The sequence below is a fragment of the Periophthalmus magnuspinnatus genome, chromosome 19, assembly GCF_009829125.3.
Source record: "Periophthalmus magnuspinnatus isolate fPerMag1 chromosome 19, fPerMag1.2.pri, whole genome shotgun sequence".
Taxonomy (NCBI): domain Eukaryota; kingdom Metazoa; phylum Chordata; class Actinopteri; order Gobiiformes; family Gobiidae; genus Periophthalmus; species Periophthalmus magnuspinnatus.
Genome location: NC_047144.1, coordinates 9,689,624 through 9,717,220, shown reverse-complemented (window position 1 = coordinate 9,717,220; position 27,597 = coordinate 9,689,624). Strand labels below are relative to the sequence as shown.

The window sequence follows — 27,597 nt, the reverse complement described above, 5'->3', positions numbered from 1 at the left end:
AAAATCATCAGGCAACTTCTAAAAGTAATTGGTTGGATTCAAGAAAAAGGGGGCCTAATACTTTTGCACGTTGCACTTTTAACTTTTTTTATTTTTTAAAAATGTGGAAATCTTGTAAAATATTTCCACTTCACACTTGTGTGCCATTTTGTGTTGCTCATTAACATAAAATGCTAAGAAAATGTATTTAAATTTGTGGTTGTGACGTGACAATGACGTGTGAAAAAGTTGCAGGGGGATTAATTCTTTTGCAAGCCATTGTATATACAGTCTATGAGTGTGACTTACTTTTCTAACACTGAACTCACATTCTTAACATTACAATGTCTTACCCATGGACACAACAACAGCATGCACTAGCTAGATCGAACCATCATCCTTCAGGTTTGTGGGTGACCGCTCTCTCCACTGAGCCACTTTTGTCACTTCCATCAGAACAATTGTTAAGGCCTTGAAAATGTTTTGAGGTCACCGAGATCCACTTTAACTGTACACTCAGTTCTTGGCAGTCCTGTTTTCCATTAAAACACAGCATATAAAATGACTTGCCCTCCGTGGAGTTGTACATGATTCATTTCCGGGTGTTATTGTCACTGCCGTATTTCAGCTGTAGATTGCTTCTATAAAGTCCTACTTTTTGCCCTTGTGCAGTACCAGGGATGTGTGTTTCTTCTTTGTTTGCCTTCACTGTGCTTGCAGACGCCTTGAGACCTACTTTGTCTCCTAGCAACAATGGCCCACTTTGGAAAATGAAGCTGCGCTCACATTTACATTTGGCTGGACTTGAGTAGTGTCCTGTGCTCCAGTAGACAGCTCTGTGTGGAGACAGTGAAAATGTGTCAGACTTTATGATAATATAAAAGGTTTGCTCAGGTTCCTACTCATTTGTTAGCAGCGTATTCCCTGTCCTTAAATGCTGTCAGCAAACCTGTCGAGCAGTGGGCCTCTTCTTCTTATCTGAGCCAAAACTTTCATTTCATTAGTGAAGAACAAGAGTTGAGAGTTAAATGAAAAATCTATTGTCTAAATAAAGAATGTTTTTTTTTTATTATTATTCTGGTATCGGAATCTGTATCAAGTCTATTCCTTAGTATCATGACAACTAGTTCATTTTGTTGATTCTTGTTTCTAGTTGACTTTTCTTTCACTTGTCTATACAAAATAACGCAGTGTAATGGGACTGAACGGTTTGTATTAAAAAAATGTTTGATTTTTCTGACAAGAATTGTAATTGCAAATAGATTTGTTGTTTATGTTTTTAGAATTGACAAAAATAATGAACTGACAAGCTAATGCTAAGAACCATATGTTTGTACATTTCTAAACTGCAAGGTTAGCTGTTTCTATGCAGAATAAGAGCAAATATTGTCGTTTGGGGTGGAAATTATGCTATTTTAAAATAGCAGCCTTTGCCATTTAAATTGCGATTTCGATTTAATTGTGGTGAATATTGGAGCCCTACCATGTAATACAGTCTCAGAAATAATCAGCATCAATATTTAACCTATAACCCATGGTAAAGAAGTTGCATAGCTGTTAACATGAACTTTTTTTTCTTACAACAATTGCTTAAAAATGTAGACGGCATAGAGTGCTCGTTTTTGTGGTTGTTACTTGGCTGTTGTTTTTAGTGCTGCTGCTTCTTGTCCCGGGCACCACTAATGTTAATGAGTATTGATTTGTAATGATTTATCTAGTTGTGCTTAAATTAAGGTTCAAATAAGGCACAGCTGTTTCTTCAAACAAACCACATTAAGTTAATAAGTAACATATTTTCAGTTAAAGGACTATGCCACTTTTCTGGTGAGCCAGCTTCTTCTCTCCATGGAGAGAGTATTACTTTGTCTGGAATGTTCCACAATATGGCATAGAACCGAACTATGAAATTCAAATAGCAAATTCACCAGTACTAGTGTTTTTATTGCTACAAAATACATTGGAAAACATGCATTCTTACTGTGAACTTATTAGTCGCCTCTCCACAGATCTGACCCTGCTTGTCTCCATGGAGATATAATTTTAATACCATATTGTGGAACATTCCAGACAAACCAATAATGTTTTTGTGGATCCAAGAAGGTGACGGACCCTCCACAAGAAAAGTTGCATAGTGTGCCTTTAAATCCCAAAGTTTACAGCTGTAAAGGCTCTGTCCTCATATGAAGTCTTTGTTCTTATGTTTTGAGGAGCTTCTGGTAACTATGCTGTTTTGTCTCTGGATGTGTTGATTTCAATGCTCTAGTGTGTTACACAGTGGTGGTGAAAGTGGGTCAGAGTTTTTGAGAGGACTGTTATTGCCCTGGCAACTGGCCTTTCTGCCCAAACCTCAACTGCAATGCTTGGATCTATTGGTAATAAGTTACACTGAAAATCTAAATCAAATACTGTTTTTAAAATAAGAGCGACAGACCTCTAAGTGTGTCATCACTATTATTGACTTAATACAGTTGTTATGCCATACATTAGACTGCTTGGTTATGAATGTTATGTTGAAACTGTCAAAAGTTGGCTTTAGACGGCATGTAATTTAGAACAGATGTGTTATCATTTGTTAGTAAGTGTTTTGTGAACATGTTTTGAGAGTTTTAGATTAGATGAGTGGCTTTGGTCCAGAGTCTGAGGGATATTTTTTTTTTGCTATTAATTGCTCAGTCATCTAGCTGTACAATAAAGTAAAAGCACAGTATCATCAGGAAACTAGGGCTGTACTGAAAAAAATGATATGGCAATATGCCGTATCAATACAGACATGTTTATGGCAATACTTTAAAGCAATGTTAACTGTCTACAAACTGCCTAGTTGTACACTTACCTACTGGCATTAAAACTGAAACTGTTGAGCTGTAATGAGTTGGAGTTCTTCATGAATCAGTTGTGTTCTGATATCAAGGCCACTGTGAAGTGGACTAACATCACTGATGTCACCCATAGCGTTCAGCTCCAATCAAATGAAGCTCATCGAGACTAGCCGTTATAGGGACGAATTTGGAGCCAAGTTTCATATTTGGAATTCTGACCGTGACTATCATAGCAACCAAAGAGCGAATCCAGAGCGAGGCTCTTGAAGGTAATGCCCTTCCCATCCACATTGCCGGTTTAGCAGGGAGCGGGCGCTTAGCAATGATGTCAATTAAACCTGTTGCTAACGCTAGCAGGAACGACCTCGGGGAAAGAAGGCGCCTGATTTGTCAGTTATTAACGTTCCGATCTAGATTTACAGACACAATAGTGAAATAAAAATACCAGGATCATGCAGAACAGGGGAATACAATTTTAAAATGCCGAGACTGACAGCAACAGTTACAGAGAGAGGGGTGAGTTTTTCAATGTAAAGTAAATTAGAGCCAAAGTCGATGGAGCCAGAAGCACACACATGCTCATTTCCCATTTGGAATGCAGTGGTTGGCAGGTTAGCTTTGTTAATTTATATATACAGTTTATGATCGTATCAAGGACTCTGTATTGGAATATTGTGTTGTGAGATTCTTCATAATACGCAGCCCAGCAAATACACATAAACCTAATTAACTGTTTCCTAAATGAAACAAACTTCTATCAGTTAATAAAATAAAACCATTGAGCCGATGCGTCCCCAGCTCTGTGAGGTGGGTGCTGGCTCTGGTGGCGGCGCGGTGCAGCCCAGTGAAAGTGGGTCAGAGTGCGTTCTGTTTGTTCCTCTGAGCAGCAGATGGAGCGGGCTGCTACAGTGTGTGCTATACTCACACTGCAATATGAGCCCACAACAAAGATGGCCGCTGCTGCTGCTCTGTCGGCTGGTCTATGAGTGTAATACCCTAATAAAATGCGTCTGAGCAAGTACAGGAGGATCAGAAGTTTAACCCTCAACCCGAACTGTGACCGGAGTTCTGTAAACACTTTGAGAGTGATATGGGAAAAATAAAATGACTCAGTCTCACATGTGCCACTTCTTGATCAACTGTCCATTTGAATCAGTACAGCATACAGCATACTTTTAACCAAGAATTGCCATAATTAATACAAAATTGAATGAACAATAACCTATAAAAAAATTTGTTTTTCAAATAAAAGCTGTACGTTCATTTGTGCTCAATAGCAGCTTAACAGTGGCTTCCCCTGGCAAAATCCCTTGTCTGCTTTTTCAGAGATGGATAGATGAATATAAACTTTATTAATCCCAGAGGAAATTGAAAACTGCGGTCAACTACTTGGACAGCAACGAATTGATAAATCACCAAAACACAATAAAACCATTCTTAAAATAAACACAAGCATTTTTTAACAGGTTTATTAGAATGGGTTGTGCTAGGCCAGAGAGTTGTGTAGTCTGATGGTGTGGGGGGAGAAAGAACTTTCTCAGACGGTGAAATGTATGTTGTTGTTTTTTTTACCTAAAACATTTCATATTTACCATCATTTTACAGAGAAGTAAAAACAATGATGGTGCCTACAAAGGCTTTTGGCATTGCTGTTATGTCTCACTATCATATTGAAAGTGAAAAGGCTGATATTGCTCTTTATGACTAGGGATGGGACGATATACGATAATATCGATAATCATGATAAAAAGGGTCCGCAATTAATCGTTCGTGGCATTTTTTAGTAATCGCGAGCATCGCGCACGATTATAATCGCCTTTACGGCACCACACTGCCTCATGTTTCCAGATCCAATACAATGTTTAGATGTTAGTTCTGGTGTTTGTCCACTCTGACATAGCAATGACACTTGTAGCTTCTGTGCTTATCTATGTCTGAACTATATTCTGTCAGATATCAACAATAACAAAGTCTGATCCGTAACTCTCCACAGGAGCGTGCCAGTGTGCGCCTCACCCGTGCGCACAGATGAGATGCTAATGTGTGTACATCTTATATTTTTACCTACAAAAATGCAAACTGCAGAATAAAACAACACCTTTTAACCCTATAGCGTCGGATCCTATCGTCGGCGATAGCACACGGATGCGGACTTTCCAGCAGGGATCCTATCGTCGGCGATAGCACACGGATGCGGACTTTCCAGCAGCGTAACTCCGCAACCAGTCGTGCTCTCATGTAAATTCAAACAGCGTCTCAAAGCGGAGGCATGGGGCTATTTAAATATTTTTCCGTCAGTTACGGTAATCTGCCTCTGTTGCTCCGCGAAGGTGACGAATGAGAGCCCGCGCGGGTGCTGCGGGGATTTTCCCAGTCATTTATTCGATGCATAAAAGAAAAAATATGGATGAAAGTGTAAAATAGAAGTAGATGTGTAAAAAAATGCAGTAAATTCTGATACTTCCTTTAATATGATTTTTATGACTAACAAAAATATAAAAGTCTAGGTGACCTATACTGGCCCATAGTGTGCTCAGTCCTTAAAGGGTTAAACAATAGACAAATTAAATCTAATTCATACAGCTGAATACAAATGTGCCAGAGCGCATGGTCCGAATGCGCACTATGTGCAAAGAAGCAATGCTAACGATCATACACGGTATATTTTACCTACAATTAAGTTAATAGTAGAATAAACCACGCTTACCGATCAAGAACAGCATCCAATCCATCAAAAAATAAGGTCCTTTACTCCCGAGTCCACTGTGGGATCTTTACTCTTTGCCATGAACTGCTCCGGGTCAGAGATGCCTCTAGTTTAACTTGTACAACATTGTCACAGTGTCCTTGATCACGTACTCCCTTTGTTTTGTACATTTCATCATGTTTAAAACGCAAAACAACAGTGCGTAAAATGCGCCATTATGCACACATTTCTGCATCCACTCAGCTTCGGCCTTTTCCCAGTTCTCCAAAGTGCCTGAATTGCATCGTTCTAAGTGTTCGATGGGCACTTGTGTCACTTCCGGCACGACAAGGACCGGTCCATTTCGACAACATGGCATTGAGGAATACACATTTTCTTCCGGGTACGTCTGTACCACTGCTCATTGGCTGTAAGGGGAAAACGTCACTAAACATGTGTTATGTACCGTAAATGTTGGACTATAAGCCACGACTTTTTCCCCACGCTTTGAACCCTGCGGCCTATACAGCAGTGCAGCTTATTTATAGAATTTTACTGGATAACGGCCCCTGGGGGCGCTCTCTAGCTGTAAACGTAAAAGTGAGACAGACGTGGGGAAAGATTCTGCTCTGAAGAATTCACTAGTTTTGATTTTGAACGATCATTTTGCGCATCATGAAATGGATATGATGCAGTTTTTAAGATAAAGAAGGAAATAGAGCAGGGGTCGGCAACCTTTAACACGCAAAGAGCCATTTGGACCCACTTTCCACATAAAATAAAACACTGGGATCCGCAAATACTTTTTGACATCTAAAATGAAGATAACACTGTATAATAATAATAATGTAACGGAATAATGTAGGTTTTATTTTCACGGACAAGCCTTCTACACGTGGCAGATAAATATGGCAAAAATAAGTTAAGTGCATAAAAAAATACAACTCACCAAACCGCTGCATCAGTGTGAGCCCTGCGCTGATTATGTGATTATGTCTACTCTGCTCCGCAGTTTCTTTAAAAAAAAAAATCCAAAGGCGTATTGTTTAATCCCAGGTGCTTATTCTCCATGTGCCAAAGCAGTTTTGAAGGTTTCATTGCCTCATTTGCTTTTCCCGCATATTACGCAGAGCGGACTCTGCGCGTGAGTCACCTGTAGCGACAAACCCAGATTTTAAGTAGGTATTGTCTGTTTTCTTTCTTTGTGTTTCTTTTACTTGGAGGTTGTAGTCTCCTCTTCTGGCTCCTCAGTTGTCCTTTTCCCCTTTGTTAAAAGCTCTCCAAAGACTTTTGTTTTGGCTCATTTTCACTCGCTTGTGGCTCTACTTTTGGGCGACATGTCTGATGTGTTATACGTGATACGTCATCGCGGAGACAAGAGCAGATAATATACTTGCTACTACATCAAATAGATTTCTGTGGCGATTTCCAGCAGGATTTTCATGATACATCTACGGACGAACTTATTAGTGTGTCATTAGGGACGGGCGAAAGTTGCTCCTGACCCCTGTGCGCACAGCGTCTGAAAATCAGGGCTTTTACACAGGACAGTGAGCTGTGTCAGTGTCTGTGTCTGTGAGACGTGAGCGGTGTTTGTTTTGAACATTGTTCCGCGAGTGTGACGCTTATTTTTATCAACGAAAAATAAGAAAATATAATTTTATTTTAAGATCATAATAATCTTCCAATTTAAACTACAACAAAAAAGGGCTAACACAAATAAAATACACTTCAATTAAATACTTAAAATTTATTTTCCCAAGCCACGCAGAGCCGCAGTATAAGGCTGAAAGAGGCGCATGCGGCTCCGGAGCCGCGGGTTGCCGACCCCTGAAATAGAGCCACTGCACGTAAGCTCGGCATCAATGAATCCAACTTGGTCAATGTAAAAAGACGACAAAGTTTTCAGAGGAAATAAAAGCAGATTTTCCGTGTTGGTGCAGCTTTATTTTCTAAACCTGCAGGTGTGTTCATCCCGTGTTGATGTCGTGTTGGTGCTGATTTTCAGGCACAGTTTTTAAAAAAGTGTGTCGGTGCACCGTCTTTCTGTGTAAATATCTCATGTTACGATATGAAAACCTGCGGCTTATATTCAGGTGCGGCTTATATATGTACAAAATTGATTTTCTTTTCAAATTTAGCTGGTGCGGCTTATATTCAGGTGCGCTCTATAGTCCGAAATGTATGGTAATTGGTAGATTTTACAAGGGGAAGAGTGGGGCGTAAACTTTCAGTCATCTGTAGCACTGATTCGCTGTCTGCGGCCTCAGTAACCCACAACCCCCACCTTATTGGCCAACACTGGTGTCAATCACAAGCTGACAGGTGTGTTTAGCACTGGGGAACAAAGTTGGTGCTGTCAGACGTTTATTATGCCTGAAATCGACAAAAGAAATGCAAAGAAGTGAAGGAGCAGATTTCATATTTGGAGTACTTTCCTGCAGCAGATTGACATGGAGGATCTTATTTTGTGGACATAATTTCTTGACTGGATTATATTCTCTGGACCTTTACGGAACAAATGAGACCAACTTTGTGTGAATATGTTGATGTTTGACAGAACCAGAGCGCTCAATGGTAAGTGAAGTCCAGATTCACACTTTGTGACTTTTCTGTAAAAACGTCTTTCCTGCCAGCACTGTGGTGATTGCAGATGGAAATGGTTTACATATCCAGAAAGACGAGCGCCGGAGCTTTCATTTGATGTGTAGATTGTTTGTGTGGATGATGCAGAAGTGTATGTACATTGCTGTAACTTTTTAAAGTAGGCCCGGGCCGTCGGAACGTTAACAGGTTAATCATTATCGCGATAATATCGTTAATTACGATTATTTTGGCCACGATAATCATGATTCTAAAATTTAATATCGTCCTATCCCTATTTATGACACCATGTTCTACCTCCTCTTACCTTCATTACTTCGTTCAGTCAGTACTGTAACACACACTGTATAACTACTCACATTATTAACTAAAGTAACTTGTAAAGAGAAAAGTTGGGTAATGTTCTGTGTGAACCTTGAACTATTATGGCTGCGCAGCGCTACTGTACTCTGTAAATTTGTCACATTCCACAGTGACCTGAGCGGGTCAAAGGTCACCTCTGTGTTCTTCAGTCTGTGTGTCCCATTTGTCTGCTACATTCTTACTGCACCACACTCTTTAGTCAGTGTTTTTTGTAAACTGTAACAGTCCTGTGGTGTGACTGTAGTGTGGCTCAGTGGTACAGCTTTCACACTTATGCTATACTATTCACCTGCCTGAATGAGTCCTAAAGACAGAAATGTGAGGTGTGGCTTTCATAACACCTGTCACTTTAAACAACTCTCTGCAAGAATAACTGGCCATACTGTATATTTTACATTTCTATCCAGTCGGTCTATTTATTACATTTTATTTTCTACCTGTCTTGTTTAAATTAGTTTATATTTTATTGCTATCATTCATTATTTTATGGTGCACAATATCACTGAAGCACATTCCAGAGTTTGTGAATTTTGTTCTTGGACAATGGCAATAAATCTTTTTCTTAGACTGGGTCTGATTTGGTGCAGGGCAGATAGATTTGTGAGTCTAGTATAGGACCATTCCTGAATAGTTTTGAAATAGTTCCATTATAAAACCACATGGTAATACTTTTTATTATATTGAACTCTACCAGTGTTGTCTTCCTCTTCTCATCCGTCTGCTGTAACTTGTATCAGGGCACTGAGAAGTCTGGAAGTGATGCATTGTATCTGACCAGAATCATAGTGCTCTTCATATTGGTATGAATCTGGGAAGGTCTGTTTGTTATTCATGTTGCCCTGCCAACCTGTATTTACTGTGTGTATCAGGCACACATTTTGACAGCACTAGGACGATTTGTTGCTCTGAAAATTCATTGAAAATAGCAACTTCACTGTTCCTTATATGTGCTTCATTTTTCCATCATATAGACGTTTGACTAAGGCCTCATTTCAGTCTGATCGTATTGCAGTTTGCACATATCTCAGCAGCAGATCTGCTCTTGTATTCTTTGAGGTGATTTTGCTACTTGCTTTTTTCTAGTTTGATTTCAGTTCCCAATTTTGCCTCTTGAATTGTTTGTGTACTTTTAAGTTGTCTCAAGTGGAGTGAGTTGGGTATGTTCTGAGCATGTTTGTAGGTAGGGAGTATGAGGCGTGGTCTGTAGGCGAAGGTGGTTGCTATCATTAGCTGTAATTTAGAAACACTTTTCTCATGGCAGCGTTACAGGGTTTGTTATCCTTCTTCATATTATGAATCAGTCATGAATATATTACGAATCATCATATTACAAATCAGTCAGTAATGAACTGCCAGACTAAAAGGAGATTTAAAAACCGTACACTGTTGATGATGTCAGTAACATTCATTTCTCTCCTGTATTACATTAATGTATCATAATGGTGGCATTGTTATGCTATTGGCCTCTAGGGTGGCCCTTTAATAAATCCTGGCATTGTTATCTTGGTATATGCCAGTGTATAGGTGGACAGAAATACAAAATAACTGATAATATTGTCAATGTAGGTTTTGAAAATATGACAAATTTGATCAGGTATAAAAATGGTTACATTGTAAATTTTCAAATAAAGTGATATTTCTGCATTTGTGGCCCATTTTACACACATTTGTTCTATACTAATACATTGGAGATACTTTTTAGCACTTTTCTGTTGGATTGCCAAAATGTCTTCAGATTTATCTCATTGATGGAATAACCTAGTCAGTCTTTTTAGGGCATCTACCTCATTGTTTTGGGCAAATCAAATCAGGCAAGGCAAGGCAAGTTTATTTGTATAGCACAATTCGTACACAAGGTAATTCAAAGTGCTTTACAGAATAAGAAAGACATTAAAATCACACAAATCAAAACATAAATAATCACAAATAATCATCATAAAATTAACATTAAAAGAGAAGAGTGCAGAATAAAAACCTTTCAGTCGTATGCACAGCTAAACAGAACCGTTTTGAGCCTGGATTTAAACATCGTCAAAGTAGAGGCCTGTCTCACATCTTCAGGAAGACTGTTCCAAGTTTTAGCTGCATAAAACTTAAACCACTGCATAAATCAACCACTAACCTATTGACAATTAGTCAATGTGACCTGGCACTGTATTTTTTGCGTACTATAAAGTGAGTAAGCCTGGAGACCGTTGTGTTCCTTTAAATGTTCACAGGCGCTTGTGCAGTACTCCCTGGGTGTGTGGAGTGAGCATGCGAGGTTGCGTCACCCCTCCTCCTCCTCGTCCTTCCCCCTCCCCCGCTCCTTCGTGCCTCAGCAGCAGTTAAAATGTCGGCCGTGAAATAGTGCCTCTCTTTGGTTCTCTGTCTTCTCCCCACCTTTAAACCACACTGAGTGGATTTGTGGAGCTGTGCTGTACCGTTTCAGGCTATCCAGACTTTGAGGTAAGGGAGGGGGGTTATGTGGTGGTCCGGAGCTGTAGCCATTGGCCCACACTCGGATTCTGCAGTAATGGCTATGTCTTTTAGCTGAAACATGAGAAGAGTTGGAAGAAGATGCTAGGTGTATATGTGTCGTCTGGTTTGGGTTAGCATAGTGGTCTTGCGTGTTTTTGGGGTGTTTTTTACTGCTGTGGTTGGTTTTGGCGCATGAGGGGTGCGACATATGGGCAGAATCTACTCCCACACTGACAGCTTGGACTCATGCTAGTGACATCACCTCCATCCATTCTCCACACACTGACAAGACTTTATATGGCAAATGATTGAGGTGATTACATGTCTAAGACGCTGGTGTTGGGTTTTTGTTTCTATTTTGTTAGTACTATGCTAGTTTTCCTGTTTTCCTGTGATATATAAGGAAACTAGGCCTCATCACTGTCCCTTCTGCTTTAGTTCTATGAATATCAGCTGTCAATGTATCAAATCTAGAGGTCTGTTACTATAGAGTCTAGAGGCAGCTACAATGCTCTGAAGAGTGGATCTTTTTTTATATTGTAGTGTTTTATGTGTCTTATAGTGATCATTGTATTGATTGAATTCACTGTGGTGATGTAGAGAACAGTATTTTTCTGTGGAAATCTAATGGGTACAATACACATTAATCAGAAAGGATGTTAGGGCAATGTGAAGAGTAATCAAATGTTTTATCTGAATCATGATTACAATTATCACTCCAATCAAATTCTGTTCTGAGTGATAAGGATTTTGGCCCTCTAATTTCTAATCTAAAACAAAATCACAAAAGTCTGGGTCATTTTTTCACAGTGTAAAAAATTGTTTAAATAGTGATTTTAGTCAGTTTAGTTTTTTGTCATTATTGAGCAGCCCTTTGAAAATAAACCAAAAATATTAAAAATTGAATGGCAAAGTGAAGCACAAAACAGATGCGCATGTTATCTGTCACATTTTAACATTTAGTAATAATCTATAAATCTCCATCATAGGCCAGTTGTTTGTTCTTTTTGGGCCGAAAACCTGACTAAAGGACTTATATGAAGCTATATTTGAACCCTGCACAAAATGTTACTACATTGCTTGTGTATAGGTTAGTAGTGAAAGAGGACTGTGGTCGAGTTTGTAGCCCTAATTTGATTACCGGTAATTACATTTTAATCAAGATACTTCATTACTAATCATCAATTGAGTTTTATTAATCCATAGGCCTGCCGCCAATCGTCTGTAAGTAAAACCATGTGGTTTGGATCAGAGTTCAGACTGTATTGACCATGATCAGGAAATTAATTTTTCAAAATCAATTTTATTTGTAAGACAATTGTAATTGAACAGATTTTATATTTTGAGCCATATGATCCAAATTATCCAGAATAAACTCTTCGATATTTTGGGTTGCTTTATGATAAATTTAGTAGATTTAATTCTAGATGTTCTTGTGTTGTTATTTGAGTAGCTGTGTCAAAGCCGATTTCTCTCCTGGGAACCTGCTAAGTGCACATAAAGTCAGGCTGAATGGAGTGCTCCCCGACAGCAGCAGGAAGTGAGCGTACTTCCTGTTCAAGTACACTTCCTCTTTGTGTGTCCATTTGACTTCTGCTAGTCTAAAAGAAGGGCCATTAGTGTCACATTGTACTATGGGTTAAAATGAGTGGAAACATGTAGACTACAAATGGATCCCCTCCACAAAGCCATTGTTTGTTTTTTACAAGCTTATTCCCTCCTCTTATAGCTTGTCTTTCTTGAGTTTTTGATGAATAAATAAGCAGTCATATTGATATTGCATTTTCCTTCCTCCACTGAGGGCATTCAAAGCATTTTATCTGTTGACTCACACACACATACGCAGCTAGGTGGGTTACCTGTACCCAAGGACACAATAACAAAATGCAGTGGCGTAAGGTTGTCAAAACCTAACCTAACATTGAAACAGCAATACTAATTAATACTAAACCCAATACTGGAACTAGATATTCATTTGAGCAAGTACTGATAGTAAAAAATATGCATATATTGGATAAAATTGGACGACTTCTAAACTGTAGCTCATGATTTCATTCTAAAACAAGACAGAGCTGAGGCCACCTTGGACTATTAGTCAAACTATTAGTGTTTTGTGTTGAATATTATTATATATTTTGTATTTGTAATTGTGTAATTATAATTTGTATAAAGTAAAGCATTTGTATAGATCAAGCCTTTTAATTGGTATCAAAATTTTGGTAAAAAGATGAAAAGAAAATGAAATAATCTTGAATTTTGCCGTCTGTTTTGCAGTCCTTCAAACCCGTGGTGGGGAAGAGCCTGCTGTCATCCATCACTGCTGTGGAGTTCCTCTTGGACAGACAGCTCGACTTCCTGCCAGAGCACACCACCCTACAGCCCTACCAGGTACCAGACACACACTGGTATACCTCACACAAGTAGGGATGGGACAATAAACAATATTGTTATTGTGGGGGGGGGGGGGGGGGGAGCGTGCAGAAAAACTGCCATTACTTATTTATATCTTCTCAAAAATCGGACCTTCTTTTATGTTCTCATCTAGATTGTTGTTTCACTGACAAAGTACAATACTATAATAGTATTAGCTTAGAGCTTGTTCAGAATATTAAAATTATAATATAACCAAAAATTCACAATTAATCATAATTATTTTGATAATCATGGCACAAAAGTTCATCCTATGCTTAAACACTAGCCCTGCAAGGTCCCACCCTCACCAGCACTAAACCCTCTAAATCAACCTTATTGTAAGTTAAAATTATTTTCTGCAGTCAAAGAGTATCACAATGAAATGTTTATGTAAATACAATTGGTATTCATCAATAAAGGTAAAGAGTGTGGTTATTGTTTGTCTATCTAACGTTAATGTACTACCAAAAAAATTAAACACGTCAGTATAGTAATTATTGTACTGTGGCAGGCCCAGCTTTACCAGGCACAAACCAACTAGTACTCCACACACCAGCCCCAACCAAGTACAGAAATCATATAGTAGAAATGAACTCGCAATGATACTATTGTAATCTCTCATGTACACATGTGAGATTGCTTACAGGACTGAGCTCAGCTTGATGAAGGGAGTGATGACGTGACTGATATCCTTCTGTATAAAAAAATCATTCTGGACTTGCCAGGCAAAAAAAATCCCATGCTGCATTGTTCTTAAATAAGGTTAACTTGTATGACACCTGCCAAGTTAGGCTCATGATTGAACACTGCAATTATTTAAACACACCTCGTTTACATAAACAAAGAATTTAAAAGTATTAGATTAAGATTAATGGCATTTTATTTCTTTACCTCGCCTATCTACTCATTACTCATTTTCCATGTAGTGAATTATGACTTCTAAGTTGTGATCCTCTGCTTTGATGCCGCGCAGCTATCATTTTGAGCATTATTCCTATTCTATTTTTGGTGCATCATATCCCCAAGCTATAGTCTAACTCACTGTGGCCTGTCGACTGTGTGGCATAAGAGCTGTGCTTTCTTTTATGTTACCACTAGATTGATGTTTATCTTGGCACTAGCACTTGGTTATGCTATTTGTCCTGTAATCTGGCACCGATTGAATTTGAGCTTCATTGTGTAATGTGTAATGGCAATATGATGATTTGCTTTTCATAGAAATTGCTTGGTGTAATACTTTAAACTGTTAAAACTGCTGTTGTAACTCTGTCCCACATGGTCTCTTGTGTGAAAGCTCAGCTGATAAGCAATCAACCATCGTGTTTATTAGTGATAGAGTAGAGGGGTAATTCCTTGAAAGTTGCAGTGGATAGCAGTCCCATACAGTGGGACAGTTAATAAAAGGTCTTAATAAAATTTTTTGTTTCAGTCAAGAGTGTAACACAGGGCTGATCTCTGGTTAAATTCAAGTTATCCATCAATGTATTTGTTATGGGGAATTCTCAGATATACATCACCAATATTGCCCCAGTCTTTGGCTACCCATGTGTCATTCCCTGTTTGTCCTCAGTGCATAAAAAAATAATAATAATAATAATAACACTTGTTATGGCTATAAAAAAGTGAACCTGACTAACCAGAGTGCATTTTTCAACAATATTGCCTATAATATGTTCCACATATTGTGGCATACAAGTACAACTATTGTTGCAAATGGCAGCCTCTCATGGACAGGTAGGAAAAGTTGCAAATTCTTAGTGCCAGTCACTGCAGTTTGCTGAATGTTTGTAGGAGCCCACGAGAGAACCCCTTGGACCTGTGCATAGTGTTTGATACTGTACAAGGGCTAAATTCTTGATGTGAAATCTTAGAGCGAGTTTGGGCAGGTTTGTTGGCTGTTTAACTCGCATGTAGACAGTACAAATGAGTGCAGACAAATGCTGGCGGGGCTGGGTTTGTTTACATGGATACAGAGTAGACTGTTTCGGGAGCCAAGGTTACCATTCTGTGATTAAGCACAGTTTTGTTACTTGTGTCATTACTGCATTGCACCAGAGTTTGTACAGGTTAGGTTTCATTAGCAACTATGCAATTTAAATGGTACATCTTGAAAAATGGCTCCAACAAATCCACCTTATGTTGTGTTATGAGATAATCAGCCTACATGTTACTGAAACAGTTGTACTTAAAGGTGCAATATGTAACTTTTCTGTTGTGTTGTCTCTGTGAAGATGTTATTGGTTTGATGGTTTAATGTTCCACAGTATGGAATTAAACATAATCTATCTTGCATGAGCCTACTGCTCAAAAATACCTCAAACCTGCCTTTTTACTTTGAGCATGTTTATCTCTACTCAGATCTGACCTGTAATTTGTCCTGGTGGCACAATCAGCTTGTCTCCATAGATATGGAAAAGTTTAATTCCATACTGTGGAAAATTCAAGACAAAGCAATAATGTCTCCATGGAAATGTGGAAAAGTCAAGACAAAGTAATGATGTCTCCATGGAAATAGGCAAGTGGATGACCATACATTGGAAAGGTTGCACAGTGCTCCTTTAAATTGAATAACGTTGATTTTGCAATCTCGTCTTGGCCTGTTGTGCTGAGTCCCTTTCCACTTTGAGGCAGACACCCAAACACCCTCAGCTCACTGTACTCCCCCACTACAAGAATAGACTTCTAATATTAGCGAGTGAAATGGTAGTATGTGGATAAGAACAGCTGGCATGGTCTGTGCAGCATCAGAGTGCTGTAGTGGGACAGCTGAGGAGTGAATTTAGTCTGTCTTGTTTGTTTTCCTGTTTGGCCTGTTGTATCAGTGACAACTACATTTTCTTTGTGAACTGAAAAAAACTGGATTTCAGTCATAAAAAACTTGTCTAACTTATTTGATGTCAAATACAAAATTTAGAAGGCAGGTTGAGATGTTGTCCAAATACAGTTAAAGCTAAATAATGCATGATCCCTATGAAACTTTCTTCATATTAGACAATGCTTTAATGTTGTTAACAGATGTGAAACAGAAATGGGATGAGTTGAAATTTTTGGAGCTCAAAGTTTGTTATGGATATGAACTTAATTGAGACATTGCCATGTCTCAATTAACATCATTAAACCATGATGTTAAGGTGAAAGATTGCCATATTTTACACATTCAATCATTATTCTAACTGTGCGGTCTTGATGCCAAATTTGCACACAGCCCTGAAACAACAAACAATAGCATCGCAAAAGATTAGAAAATTATAATAAAATCTTGATTATTATTTCTTGTCAATGACGCCATGAAACCTATTTTCATTGGGTCATAGTCCAACCATGATGTAGACCCAAAGCACTCTAGACTCTGTTATTTACTTCTCTGTTTGTTTGGTCGACATTCATATGAAGAATACATGTCATGTATGAGGCCTAGCGTTGATTGAGTTGTGTGTGTTTCAGGATGAGGTGGACAGCCAGAGCCCAGTCTTAAGAGACCACCCACAGCTCCATGAAGAGGTTAAGAGCTGGCTCAAGGACCAGAAGGTTCAAGAAATTTTTATGCAAGGTATGATTTTATCTGAAAACCTGTCATTTAAAATGGGTTGTTTGAAGGACAATCAGGCTTCATTTCTTGTTTTGTTTCATGTTTTTTCAGGTCCATATTCTCTGAATGGCTACCGCGTACGTGTGTATAGACAGGACTCGGCCACCCAGTGGTTCACTGGCATCATTACACACCACGACCTGTTCAGTCGCAATATGGTCGTTATGAACGACCAGGTAAATACTTAAACTCCAGAATGCATAGTTACAAAACTTCTCTTTTCTTTAGCGGGGTGTCTGGTATTACATAAATCTGTATGATCTGTTTTATCCAGGTGCTAGAGCCTCAGAACGTTGACCCATCTATGCTCCAGATGACCTTTCTAGATGATGTTGTCCATTCGCTGCTGAAAGGAGAAAATATTGGTATCCAATCGAGAAGAAGGTCACGCTCAAGCCAGAACAACAACAACTCTGCTCATGTAAGTCAAAGGAGCCTCTAAACTATGTTCAGCAGCCGCAGAGATGTTCCCTCTGTGTGACAGTGAGAGCACATTTGTTTTGATTTGTAGAGCCAAACAAACTCTGTTTGGGGTCAGCTCTCAGTCGCACAAACAGTGCACTCTAATAAACTCGCTCTTAATACTTTACACCTGGGGCCTCATTTATAAAATTATGGTAGAATGCCTTCCATCAGATCAGTTATGTATATTCAACATAAAGAGTGCACACAGCTACTAGTAAAAGTAGTGCGCACTACACAGCTCTTATCAGTCTTCACAACATAACAAACACGAACTTGACTTACGAATTCTTAAAGCAACGTCATATTCAAATTAAGTCTTAGTCTGTCTGTGGTTGACTCTGCTTTCAGTTCCCACCACTAACCATAACACAGAGCAGAGACTCTGCTCTCCATGAAAGTACTGCACAGCCTATGTGCTCCTCAGAAATGCTGGAAAATCTTTCTATTTCACTTTTTATTTGACTTTGCAGAACAAAATTTTAAAATGAAAGAATTGCATTCAGTTGTAAGTCATAAAAAGTGACTGTTGCATAAAAACGATTGCTTCATTTGCTTTACCCCTAAATAGCCCTCCATTTCTGTGGTTGGTCTTGCAGTTATCTTTCTAAATCTAAAATCAGTTTTTGGTTAACATCTTTAGTATTCATTTATTTCCTGCATATATTTCACTTTCACGCCTAGTTTTATATTTGCAAACTTTATAAATGAGGCCCATGGCCATGTCCTTGTACCCATGTTATGTACTGCACCCTACTGTGTCCAGCAGAGGTCACTGTGTTATTCAAAACGTTCACGGTCTGCTTTCTTTCTGTATCTTTTATGATGAGTAGTATTGTAATGTTTTTGTGATGAGCACAGTCACTTGTATTTGGATCACTGACCTGTCCCTTCTGTCAAATATGCGTTTTACATATTTCCTAATGGTACAGCAAACCAGACCATTTAAGTCATTTTCACTTATAAATGAATATACCGCTAACAACAAAAGCAACTTAATACTCATCACTTAAGATAACATCTGTATTTTCATCCCAATGAAAACTGAAATTCAATCTGACATAGCTTTAAAATATATAGTCACAATTTACACATAACACAGCATAAAGAAAAGTTAAACTATGCACAGGAGGTGAAGAATCAGTGGCTCAAATGCAGTCCGTGATGTTTGATCCCCGCACTCATTAACACAATCTTTCCTTGTCCCATATTTTTTTCTGTTTATTTGATTTTGCTCTGTTTTTTGTTTTGATTTTTCCTGGTAATTGTTGACACATTAAAGATGGCAGGAGGGAGACCCAGCGGGACCACTGGCACTACTCAGGTACCTACCTCAGAGCGAACAGCGCACACTGACACTACACATTCACAGTACACTGATAACATTTACCATAGACTCATTAGATTGTTTATTACCAGACATTAAAACCCTCTATAATCTGACACCATAACTGTTCTTTTTGCTCCTTTCATAAATATAACTGAACGTATTTTTGAATGTTCACTGCTTTGTTCTTGCAGAGTCATTATACCAGAGCTCAGGCCAATAGCCCCCGGCCCATTATGACCTCATCAGGAAACACTAAAGGTTCCCAAGGCTCTGTGGGGTCCCTGCAGCAGAGCCAGCAGCAGGCCAGCCACTCGCCCAACAGCGGCACACGGGACCCAAAAGAACCTCGTTCTGCCCGCTCGTCCAGGAGGAAAGGCTCTGACAGCAGTGTCCCAGAAGAGGACAAAGATACTCTGGCACGAGGTAGGAATGCCAAGAGCACACCTGTGTCCACAATTCATAGACTTTAAAAAATCACAAAAGGAGGCACAATGTAATCGTTTGTAGCAAATTATATTTATGTAGATGTAGATCTGTCTGTCAGATTAACATGTGGGGGGCAATATTGACTAAATTTGACTAATTGACAAATTTTCCCTAAGACAATACTCAAATTATATTAAGGTAATCTATCAGAAATGTGCTAAAACATGTTGATAAAATAGCATTGTACTGCACAAATGTGAATGGGCTTTAAAAGCAACCACAACAATGCAGTAATATGACATAACACCCTTATTTGAGAACAAAAAAATAAAACAAACTTGCAGTATCATCTTTCAATCAGCTTTTTACAGTAATTTTAAAAGTTGTCATGTTCTTACACTAACATAACCTTCACATCACTATTCAACTAATATTAAAACTGTACTTACTACATATGTTTTCTCTTCCAGACTCAAAGTCAAAGGCCAAGCTGGCGATAAACAAACGTAGAAATGGAGATGAGGATGAGAAAAAGACGGGACCTAAGAGACTTAAGACTGAAATTACGTCGGACCTATCAGAAAGCAGTGACTCTGAGAACCCTCACAAAAGGACCGCCCACTCCTCCTGTTCCTCTTCATCATCATCTTCTTCGTCATCATCCTCCTCTTCCTCCTCCTCCTCTGAAACCAACTCTGAGAATGAGCTAAAGACTCGAAACAGTGATGTTAAAGTAAATGTTTCTAAAATGGTGGATGATGAGAAACCACTTATCCAGGGATGCAAAAGTAACTCCTCGTCACTAATTGGTCGCCGCTCCCCATGGGCGGAACTTCAGTCATCAGAAGATGGCAAAAAGGGAGTTCTTAAGGAAACAAATAAGATCATATCTAAAGAAGAGGAGGAATTGGTGGCAGTAACACAGATCACCCAGTCTCCACAGGGTACGATTCAACTGTTATTGTATAAACCTACGGCAGGAATATCACAAATGTTTGTTTAACTTTTGAATATTGTAAAATCTCCTAAAGAGATGCTCAGATGCTATTATTGAGGTTGTTAACTGTTCAGTACAGTGGTGGAGGGATGCTTATGACAGTCAGTTGATGAACTATTATTGGTTATCTCAGAAAATTTCTCTAGTACACAATGCACTTTTATCTAGATCTAAAGCTTATAAATACTAAGTAGAATGGCTGGAGTCCTCTCAGTGGTTTACACTGTGAGTGCATGTATTGCTGTGTGCTACATGTTTTTGTCTTTTCCTGCAGGGCTGCCCCAGGCCAGCCTTCACAACAGCAGCAGTGTGATTGACATCACAGATGACGCCCAGGCCACAGTAGATCAGGAGAGCTCTGAGGCTGTGTCTGCTCTCCTGGCCTCTCAAAAGGCGGAGTCTACGTCCTTGTCTCCATACCTTCCCTTGAACCCCTCGCCAGTTTGCTCACCCCCAGTGCCCCCCTCACCATCAGAGAGCCGCAGAGAGCCCGAGCCTGCCCCACAGTCCCACGGCATTCTTGGAGGGGCCATCGCAGTCCCTAAAAGTTCAAGCAAAACTGAGATGCCCCAATCTGAGGTGATCAGGTCAGTGCAAAGGTTCAACTTTTAAACATGGTGCATAAGAGATCAGTTTGAATTGCTAATAGTTATATTTCTGTGATTTTTGTGTGAACTTGATGGCTGCTACAAGTGTCCAAGTAGGACAGGTTGTTGAATGTGTTACACATTTGCATAAAAGACCATGTTCTGTCCTGGAAATCTGTGCATTGATTATGAGAAGACCAAGTTAGTAAGCCTTACATACTGACCTTTGTGTTTTGTTCTTTCAGAGCGGTCACGTCCATATCAGAAACTGTGGAGAAGCCAGCTCTTCCTCATTTAGTTCAGCCGACACCCTACAGCCACATACATCCAGGAATCAGGAGTCCTCCTCCATCGGTCGAAGATAGTCGGAGAAACCATCTCCAGCCAATTCACCCGCACCAGAGCCTCAGCCCAGACAAAAAGAGCCCCAGTCCCAAACCTGCACCCCCTGAAGCTCCCAAAGTCAAACCACAGCACCCCTCACATCCTCAGGGCCACCCCCAGAGCCACCCCCACCCTCACATGTACCCCCCAACAGGCCCAGAGCATCCCAGGGCCAAGCCCTCCCCAGGACTGTTGGACATCTCCAAACCTAAACCAAACACCTCTCCAGAGGTGTCTAAACATAAAATGCAGCGATACATGGACAACTCTCCTTCCCCTGTAGGTCGTCTTTCCTCCAAAATGGACTCGGGAGACACGCCCCGCTCCAGTTTTAAGCCGGTTCAGTCTCGTTCAGAATCTGCTGGTCGTTGCACCCCCACCACCACCAAGAGCCCTCTGATCATTGATAAGAACGAGACTTTCACCGTTTATAGGGACCCTGCACTTGTTCGTTCCGATGCCGACAACACTCCCTCGGTCTCCACTAATCATGTAGCGGCATACCTGCACCCCCATCTCCATGCCCTCCCTTCGCCACATTCACCCTGCCTTACGCCCACCCCACACCTCCTGGCTTCCCCACACAGCTCAGGCCTACCTCACCCACACCTCTTACCTCCAGGGGTACTCCCAGCCATGGCCTCACCATCAGCCTCTCTCCTTGGGGGCCCTCCTCGGCTGGACTCGCCCGGTGCTCTGGGTCACCTTACCCTGACACACCAGCAGCAGTTCCTTCAGGTTTGATGAGATTTGTAATCTATAATTCAGAAAACATTTGTAATCTACAAATTAGAAAACTTAAGATAGGCACACAACAATGTTTTTTAATATTAAATCTTCTCTTTTCTTTCTTCAGGGACAAGGTCCTCCACCCCCTCTCATGGCTCAGGCGCACAGTGGCGCGGCAGGGTTGGGTCTGTACCCAATCCTCTGGCAGTACCCCAATGGAACACCTACATCTTACCCCCCTGGCCTCAACCTGACCCCCGCAGCCAAGTGGGTCCACCATGACAACCCTGTCCCAGTGAGCTCTGAGGCTGCACTCAGAAGGGTATGTTTTACACATGTAGGATGTACAGGATGAATAAGCTCAGATCAAATTAGATATTGATGCACTGTGATAATTTGTATTGTTATGGATTTATCAATATTGCTGCCTTATGCTACTTATATACTGCTTATCAATCTGGTATTTTAATAGCACTCTTATCTGTATTTTTGGCTATACTACTACTACTACTTTTTTTTATAATTGTCTTTACTTGAAAACATCTATACATATTTTAAGTTAAACTTGACCTATTTTTTTTAACAAACTAAGAGTAGTAACTAATTGAAACATATTTTTGTAAGTTTTAGGCTAATAACTAGGTGCTTATTCCTCCTGTAATTTGTTTTTTGTAGCTTACGGTCTTTTCTGTAAAACAGTTCGGCAAAATATTGTGCCAGATTATGCAAGCAGTGTTGAAATGTGCACCAATTGCGCAATGGTGGACAATTTCAAAGCACGGCCAATGGGTTGCATGCATGGGACATAACTTATGAGAAATGGAGACTTTGGTGTACTTATTTGACCGCGTGACATTTACGTGACTCCTTAGCACCATTAAGACTACTAATGGGGCTGGAGCCTATTGATCCAGACTGTTCAGACGTGTCACTGGTGCTGTTGTGATGCCAGATTTCGGTACCATCCCTAACAAGTTGTGCTTTGTTCCTCTGCAGAACACTGCCAGTCCATGGCTGCACCAGGCCGGAGCCGGCACAGATGCTTTGAGTTTGCTGAGTCATGTTCCAGTCCGACCGGCCAGTGCTGACGCTCACCGCCCAATCAAGATCACATCACACACCAGCCCACCTCTGTCCAAAACTTGTGTGGACATCCATAAAGAGTAAGTGCTAAGAGCCACATATGAACAGAAAGATTTCACATGCATGGAACTGAGTCTAGATTTCAGATGATTCACAAGGGAGGCCTATACATTTGTCCTGAGAGGACTTATGTTTTACTCTGTTAATTTGACATGATGTATAACAATACTTCTATGTTTATTTCCATTTTGGTTTAAAAAAGAATCCCTAAAAGGTGTACAAATAACAATTCTTCCACTTGAAACGAGCCTCATTCTTTCGGAATATTTGATCACTAAATTTGATGAACTAAATATTTGGATTCTGTATAAAGCTGCTTGACTTATGTTCACAGTGATTCTGATAAGAAGAGCTTCATGGAGCCCATCAGGACGATGACCCTGGCCCAGTTAAAACAGGAGCAGAACGACAGGAGCCGGACCCCCACAGGAAAAGACCACCTCCACCGCTTTTACCCTGACCACAGCAAAGGCCGGCTTGGCAGTCAGGTACGCTGCTGTTTTCAGATCAATAAGCAAATAGAGGGTGACAGAAATTGTATAGCTACAATAAGTAGCAAAAAAAATTTTATTCTGTAAACTGGGCAAAAGTTTTTTGAGTGAAGACATTTGTTCAGTTGACAGAATTGAATTTTCTTTTGCTGTAGATGCTACCTGGATGACTGAGGGATTGCAGACATGGCAACACAGTGTAAAATTGCAGCATCTTTAAGGATGTACAAAGAAATGGTAAAAAAATGTATGACCTGTTTCTGCAGGAGATTATTCACGTGACAGACCGGGCCATTAAATATAAGGAGGAGAATCGTCAGATCCTAAAGGAGAGTATTGAAGTGGCACCTTTCACAGCAAAGATCCAGCGGTCTAGTGAGCAAAGCCTGGACCGGGACAGAGACCACACTCGTGAACCTGCCTTCTCTCCCCGGATCCCCACTCTGCCTTCCCCCAGTCACAAATCTGCCCACACACACCCCCATGTCATCCAAGAGAAAAGTAACTACTTTACTACCCTGTCCAACAGTGTAGTAAACGAGCCCCCAAGACTTTATCCGTCTAAGGACAGTGCGTTCTATGACAAAGTGTGTGTGGGAGCGTCAGGGGTGGTGGCGAGTGTTGGTGCAGCTGTTCCCAGCCCGGGAGTGTTGTCGCTGGGAGGCTACAGCTCTAAAGGCTCTCTGTCCAAACCTCCTCCTCTCATTAAGCACCAGCCCGAAGGAGGAGAGGGCCTGGCTGGTAAGATCACGGAGCAGCTGAGCCAGCAGGTGGCGCTAGTGCAGCCTCACCACCTGCTTCACACAGGGTTAGACAGGATGGAGCGCCACAGCCCTGTCATCTCTCCACTGTCCTCCTCGTCAACCCCGGGCTCGCAACAGATCAGGGCCATGCCCTCTCTGCACCGAGCCCCTGTCTTCCACCCCCCCACACAGCACTCTTTGGAACGAAAAGAACCTGAAAGAGAGCGAGTGGTTTACGGTGGACGTCTATCTCCTCCCACTCTGACCCCCATTCAGCCCGTCAGTTTGCCATCAGGGGGCAGTAAGAGCTCCGTGGAGCAGCAGAAACCCCCCACCCTGCTGCCTGAACTCAGGGACCTTAAAGCTCACGGAGCGGTCACTCACAACACGTCCATGGGCCCCACCAGCAGAGCAGAGGTGAGCCCAGGGGACGCATGGAGGAGCAGAGACATCATTCAGGAAAAAGGAGGAGTGAGGTGTAAGCCTCAGGCTGCAACAGCATCTGTCATTGTACGCTCCTCAACATCTGTCAAATATGACAGTTCTTTTGGTGCTAACAAATCTGGTGCTCTAATCCCAAAGGAGTCCCCCCAGGGAAGATTTTACCCAGCAAAGCCCCAAGGAGAGAGCCTAAGGCCGGGTGATGGTGCTAAAGACACTGGGCTCAGCTTAGTTATCCAGTCAAACTCTATCTTGTGTGACTCGGGGGTCCAGTATAAAAAAGTAAATGAGAGTGTCAAAAGCACCTCCTCTGTTTGTAGGACTGCTGTGTCAGTCGCCCAGGACTCTGAATATTGTCACTCCCCGAGAGGTGTCATTGGCACAGGACAGGTTCACCATGGAGAGAACCATGAGCAGCGGTCTACCTCCTCTCCTGGAGGCACAGCTGCAGGGTCTCCTCAGCTCAGCCCCTCTGGCTCTGTGTCAGGTGGTAGTCAGCTATACCACTCCTCATTTGTCCACCTGAAAAAGCACAAAGCTGCATGGGCAGCAGCACAATCACGGACCTCTGTCTCTTGCTCAGAAGTGGTGGAGAAAATTTCCACTCAACCCTCGCCCCCTCCAGCTCGTATGAGCCAACCCTCACCTTCTTTTGACAGTAGCAGCAACAGTTCAGCAAGTGGGTCCACAACACCCAACAAATCCAGCCCTGTTCCTAATGGTCAGCCATCTACTTCAGCCACATGTTCTGTACAATCAAACAACTACCACAAGCTGAAGAAAGCCTGGCTAACACGGCACTCGGAGGAGGACAGGAGCACCAGCAGTCCTTCTGGCCCTCCAGTGGTCAAACCTGAGAAGGCAGCCCTCACTATCACCTGCAGCACAGCCACATCCAACAGCACTACAGCCATGTCTGACATGATCAAACCATGCACCGTCAACCTCAGTGCCTCCACCTCCAGTGAGGTGGACGTCAGCAAGGACAGTGGCAGCAGGGTTCAGTCTGAGGACAAGTCAGAGGACAGGAGAACTCCATCCTCCAGACGAGGACCTAAACGGCCTTATGAGTCCGGCTCTGAAAGTGGAGCCGATGACTCGGACACAAGTGAGAGCAAGATCGAGGGTCGTGCCAAACGCCAGCCCAAGCCCACCTACAAGAAGAAGCAGAATGACATGGCCAAGAGGAGAGGGGACGACAAGGAGGAGGATGACCTCAAACCCAATGGCATTTTCCGTTCTGCACGTGAGAAGACCAAACTAAAACTGGCCAGCAGCAGTAAGATGACTTATATTACCACATAACCATGCTCTTTTGGTTTTTTATGGTCTTAATTGTTGTGATTGTGCTTTCTCAGATGGGATTCCACGCTCCGTGTTGAAGGACTGGAGAAAGGTAAAGAAGCTAAAGCAGACAGGAGAGTCTTTTCTTCAAGACGACTCATGTGCCGAGATTGGACCCAACCTCCAGAAATGTCGGGAGTGCAGGGTCATCCGCTCCAAGAAAGGAGAGGAGCCAGCACACTCTCCTGTCTTCTGCCGCTTCTACTATTTCAGACGGTAACTAGACAATGGCCAATACCACTTATAAGCTAGTATAATAGGGTAGGAATGCAAAGCTAATCATGAATTTCCAATTGAATGTAGCAATGCTCTTACTAACGTGATAAAGTCCAAAATAAAATGACAGTTCTTAAATTGTCTTATCAAATTCATACTGTATTTGACATAGCAAATTTATATAACCTAACGGCATTTGTGGTTTGTATAAATGTATCTGTCTTGTCCTAGGCTTACCTACACTAAAAACGGAGTGATTCGGGTGGATGGCTTCTCCTCTCCAGACCAGTTTGATGATGAGGCTCTCTCTCTATGGGCCCCAAAAGCTGCAGAAGACAGTCACCTGAACCAAAATATTGCCAAGTACATTCTCAGCTTCATAGGTGACAAGTTTTGCCAAATGGTTTCAATTGAGAACACTGCATCATCCTGGATTAAGAAGGACGGTGAGTTTTCAATACAGAGGTTAAGATTCTAGCCTGATTTAGATGGAAATTGAAAATTATTGAATATTTACATTTTGCACTTTTTATTTTGTTTTTCTGTTGCAGCCAAGTTGGCATGGAAACGTGCAGTTAGAGGAGTGAGGGAAATGTGTGATGCCTGTGAAGCTACTCTCTTCAATATCCACTGGGTGTGTCAGAAGTGTGGCTTTGTGGTCTGCCTGGACTGTTTCAAGGCCAAAGAGAAGAAGAGCTCCAAAGGTGACGCATTTTATTTGTATTTATTTATTTAAGCATGAGTTGACAAAAAGCACTGAGTTCATATCACAGTTAAAAAAAAGTTTAAAACCACATTGCTCAGTGAGTTGGAATAGGTTTTAAAACAAATGGTGTTCTAACCCTCCTGCAGTTTTATTTTCTGTTAATATTTCCATGTGTGTCTTGTGTGTTTTTTAGACAAAGAACTGTACGGCTGGCTGAAATGTGTGAAAGGCCAACCCCATGATCACAAACACCTGATGCCCACACAGATCATCCCAGGCACAGGTATATCCCTCTCTACACATTTACAGATCACCCTGTTTGTGAGGTTAACTTGCTCTTTCTGTATGTTTCAGTGCTGACAGATCTAGTGACATCTATGCATGCCGTTAGAGAGAAGCTGAACATCAAAGCTCACTGTCCCTGTGTGGCCAACAAGCAGAATCTCCTCAATAAACTCCCTAATACAAATGGAGTGTCCCAGGTAAAGTTGTTCACGGGTCCTTCTGTGTGAGCCCAGTGCACCCAATTCATTGGTTGTTTTCAGATTCGAGAATGTGAGATCATAATCCCAGATGGTGGGCAAGAGCCAGTTTTTCCCCTTGATTAACATTGTACTTTGCCATGCTATATTCAAAAGGTAAATGCACAAATGTTGAACCTGATTATTTTCATTATTGAATGACTA

General features: G+C 41.1%; 1 protein-coding gene across 1 annotated transcript in view; it reads left to right on the top strand.

Annotated features, from left to right (window-relative positions):
- jmjd1cb (jumonji domain containing 1Cb) overlaps positions 1-27,597 on the top strand; it is a 67,422-nt gene that overhangs the window by 37,722 nt on the left and 2,103 nt on the right. Inside the window, exons 3-20 of the mRNA XM_033984926.2 lie at positions 13,186-13,299; positions 16,768-16,873; positions 16,964-17,088; positions 17,187-17,333; positions 18,657-18,698; positions 18,896-19,127; positions 19,601-20,074; positions 20,402-20,714; positions 20,960-21,836; positions 21,955-22,149; positions 22,824-22,990; positions 23,305-23,458; positions 23,728-25,924; positions 26,004-26,205; positions 26,437-26,651; positions 26,757-26,909; positions 27,105-27,194; positions 27,266-27,393. Coding sequence (XP_033840817.1) covers positions 13,186-13,299; positions 16,768-16,873; positions 16,964-17,088; positions 17,187-17,333; positions 18,657-18,698; positions 18,896-19,127; positions 19,601-20,074; positions 20,402-20,714; positions 20,960-21,836; positions 21,955-22,149; positions 22,824-22,990; positions 23,305-23,458; positions 23,728-25,924; positions 26,004-26,205; positions 26,437-26,651; positions 26,757-26,909; positions 27,105-27,194; positions 27,266-27,393 — 5,931 coding nt within the window. The remainder of the gene's footprint in view (positions 1-13,185; positions 13,300-16,767; positions 16,874-16,963; positions 17,089-17,186; positions 17,334-18,656; positions 18,699-18,895; positions 19,128-19,600; positions 20,075-20,401; positions 20,715-20,959; positions 21,837-21,954; positions 22,150-22,823; positions 22,991-23,304; positions 23,459-23,727; positions 25,925-26,003; positions 26,206-26,436; positions 26,652-26,756; positions 26,910-27,104; positions 27,195-27,265; positions 27,394-27,597) is intronic.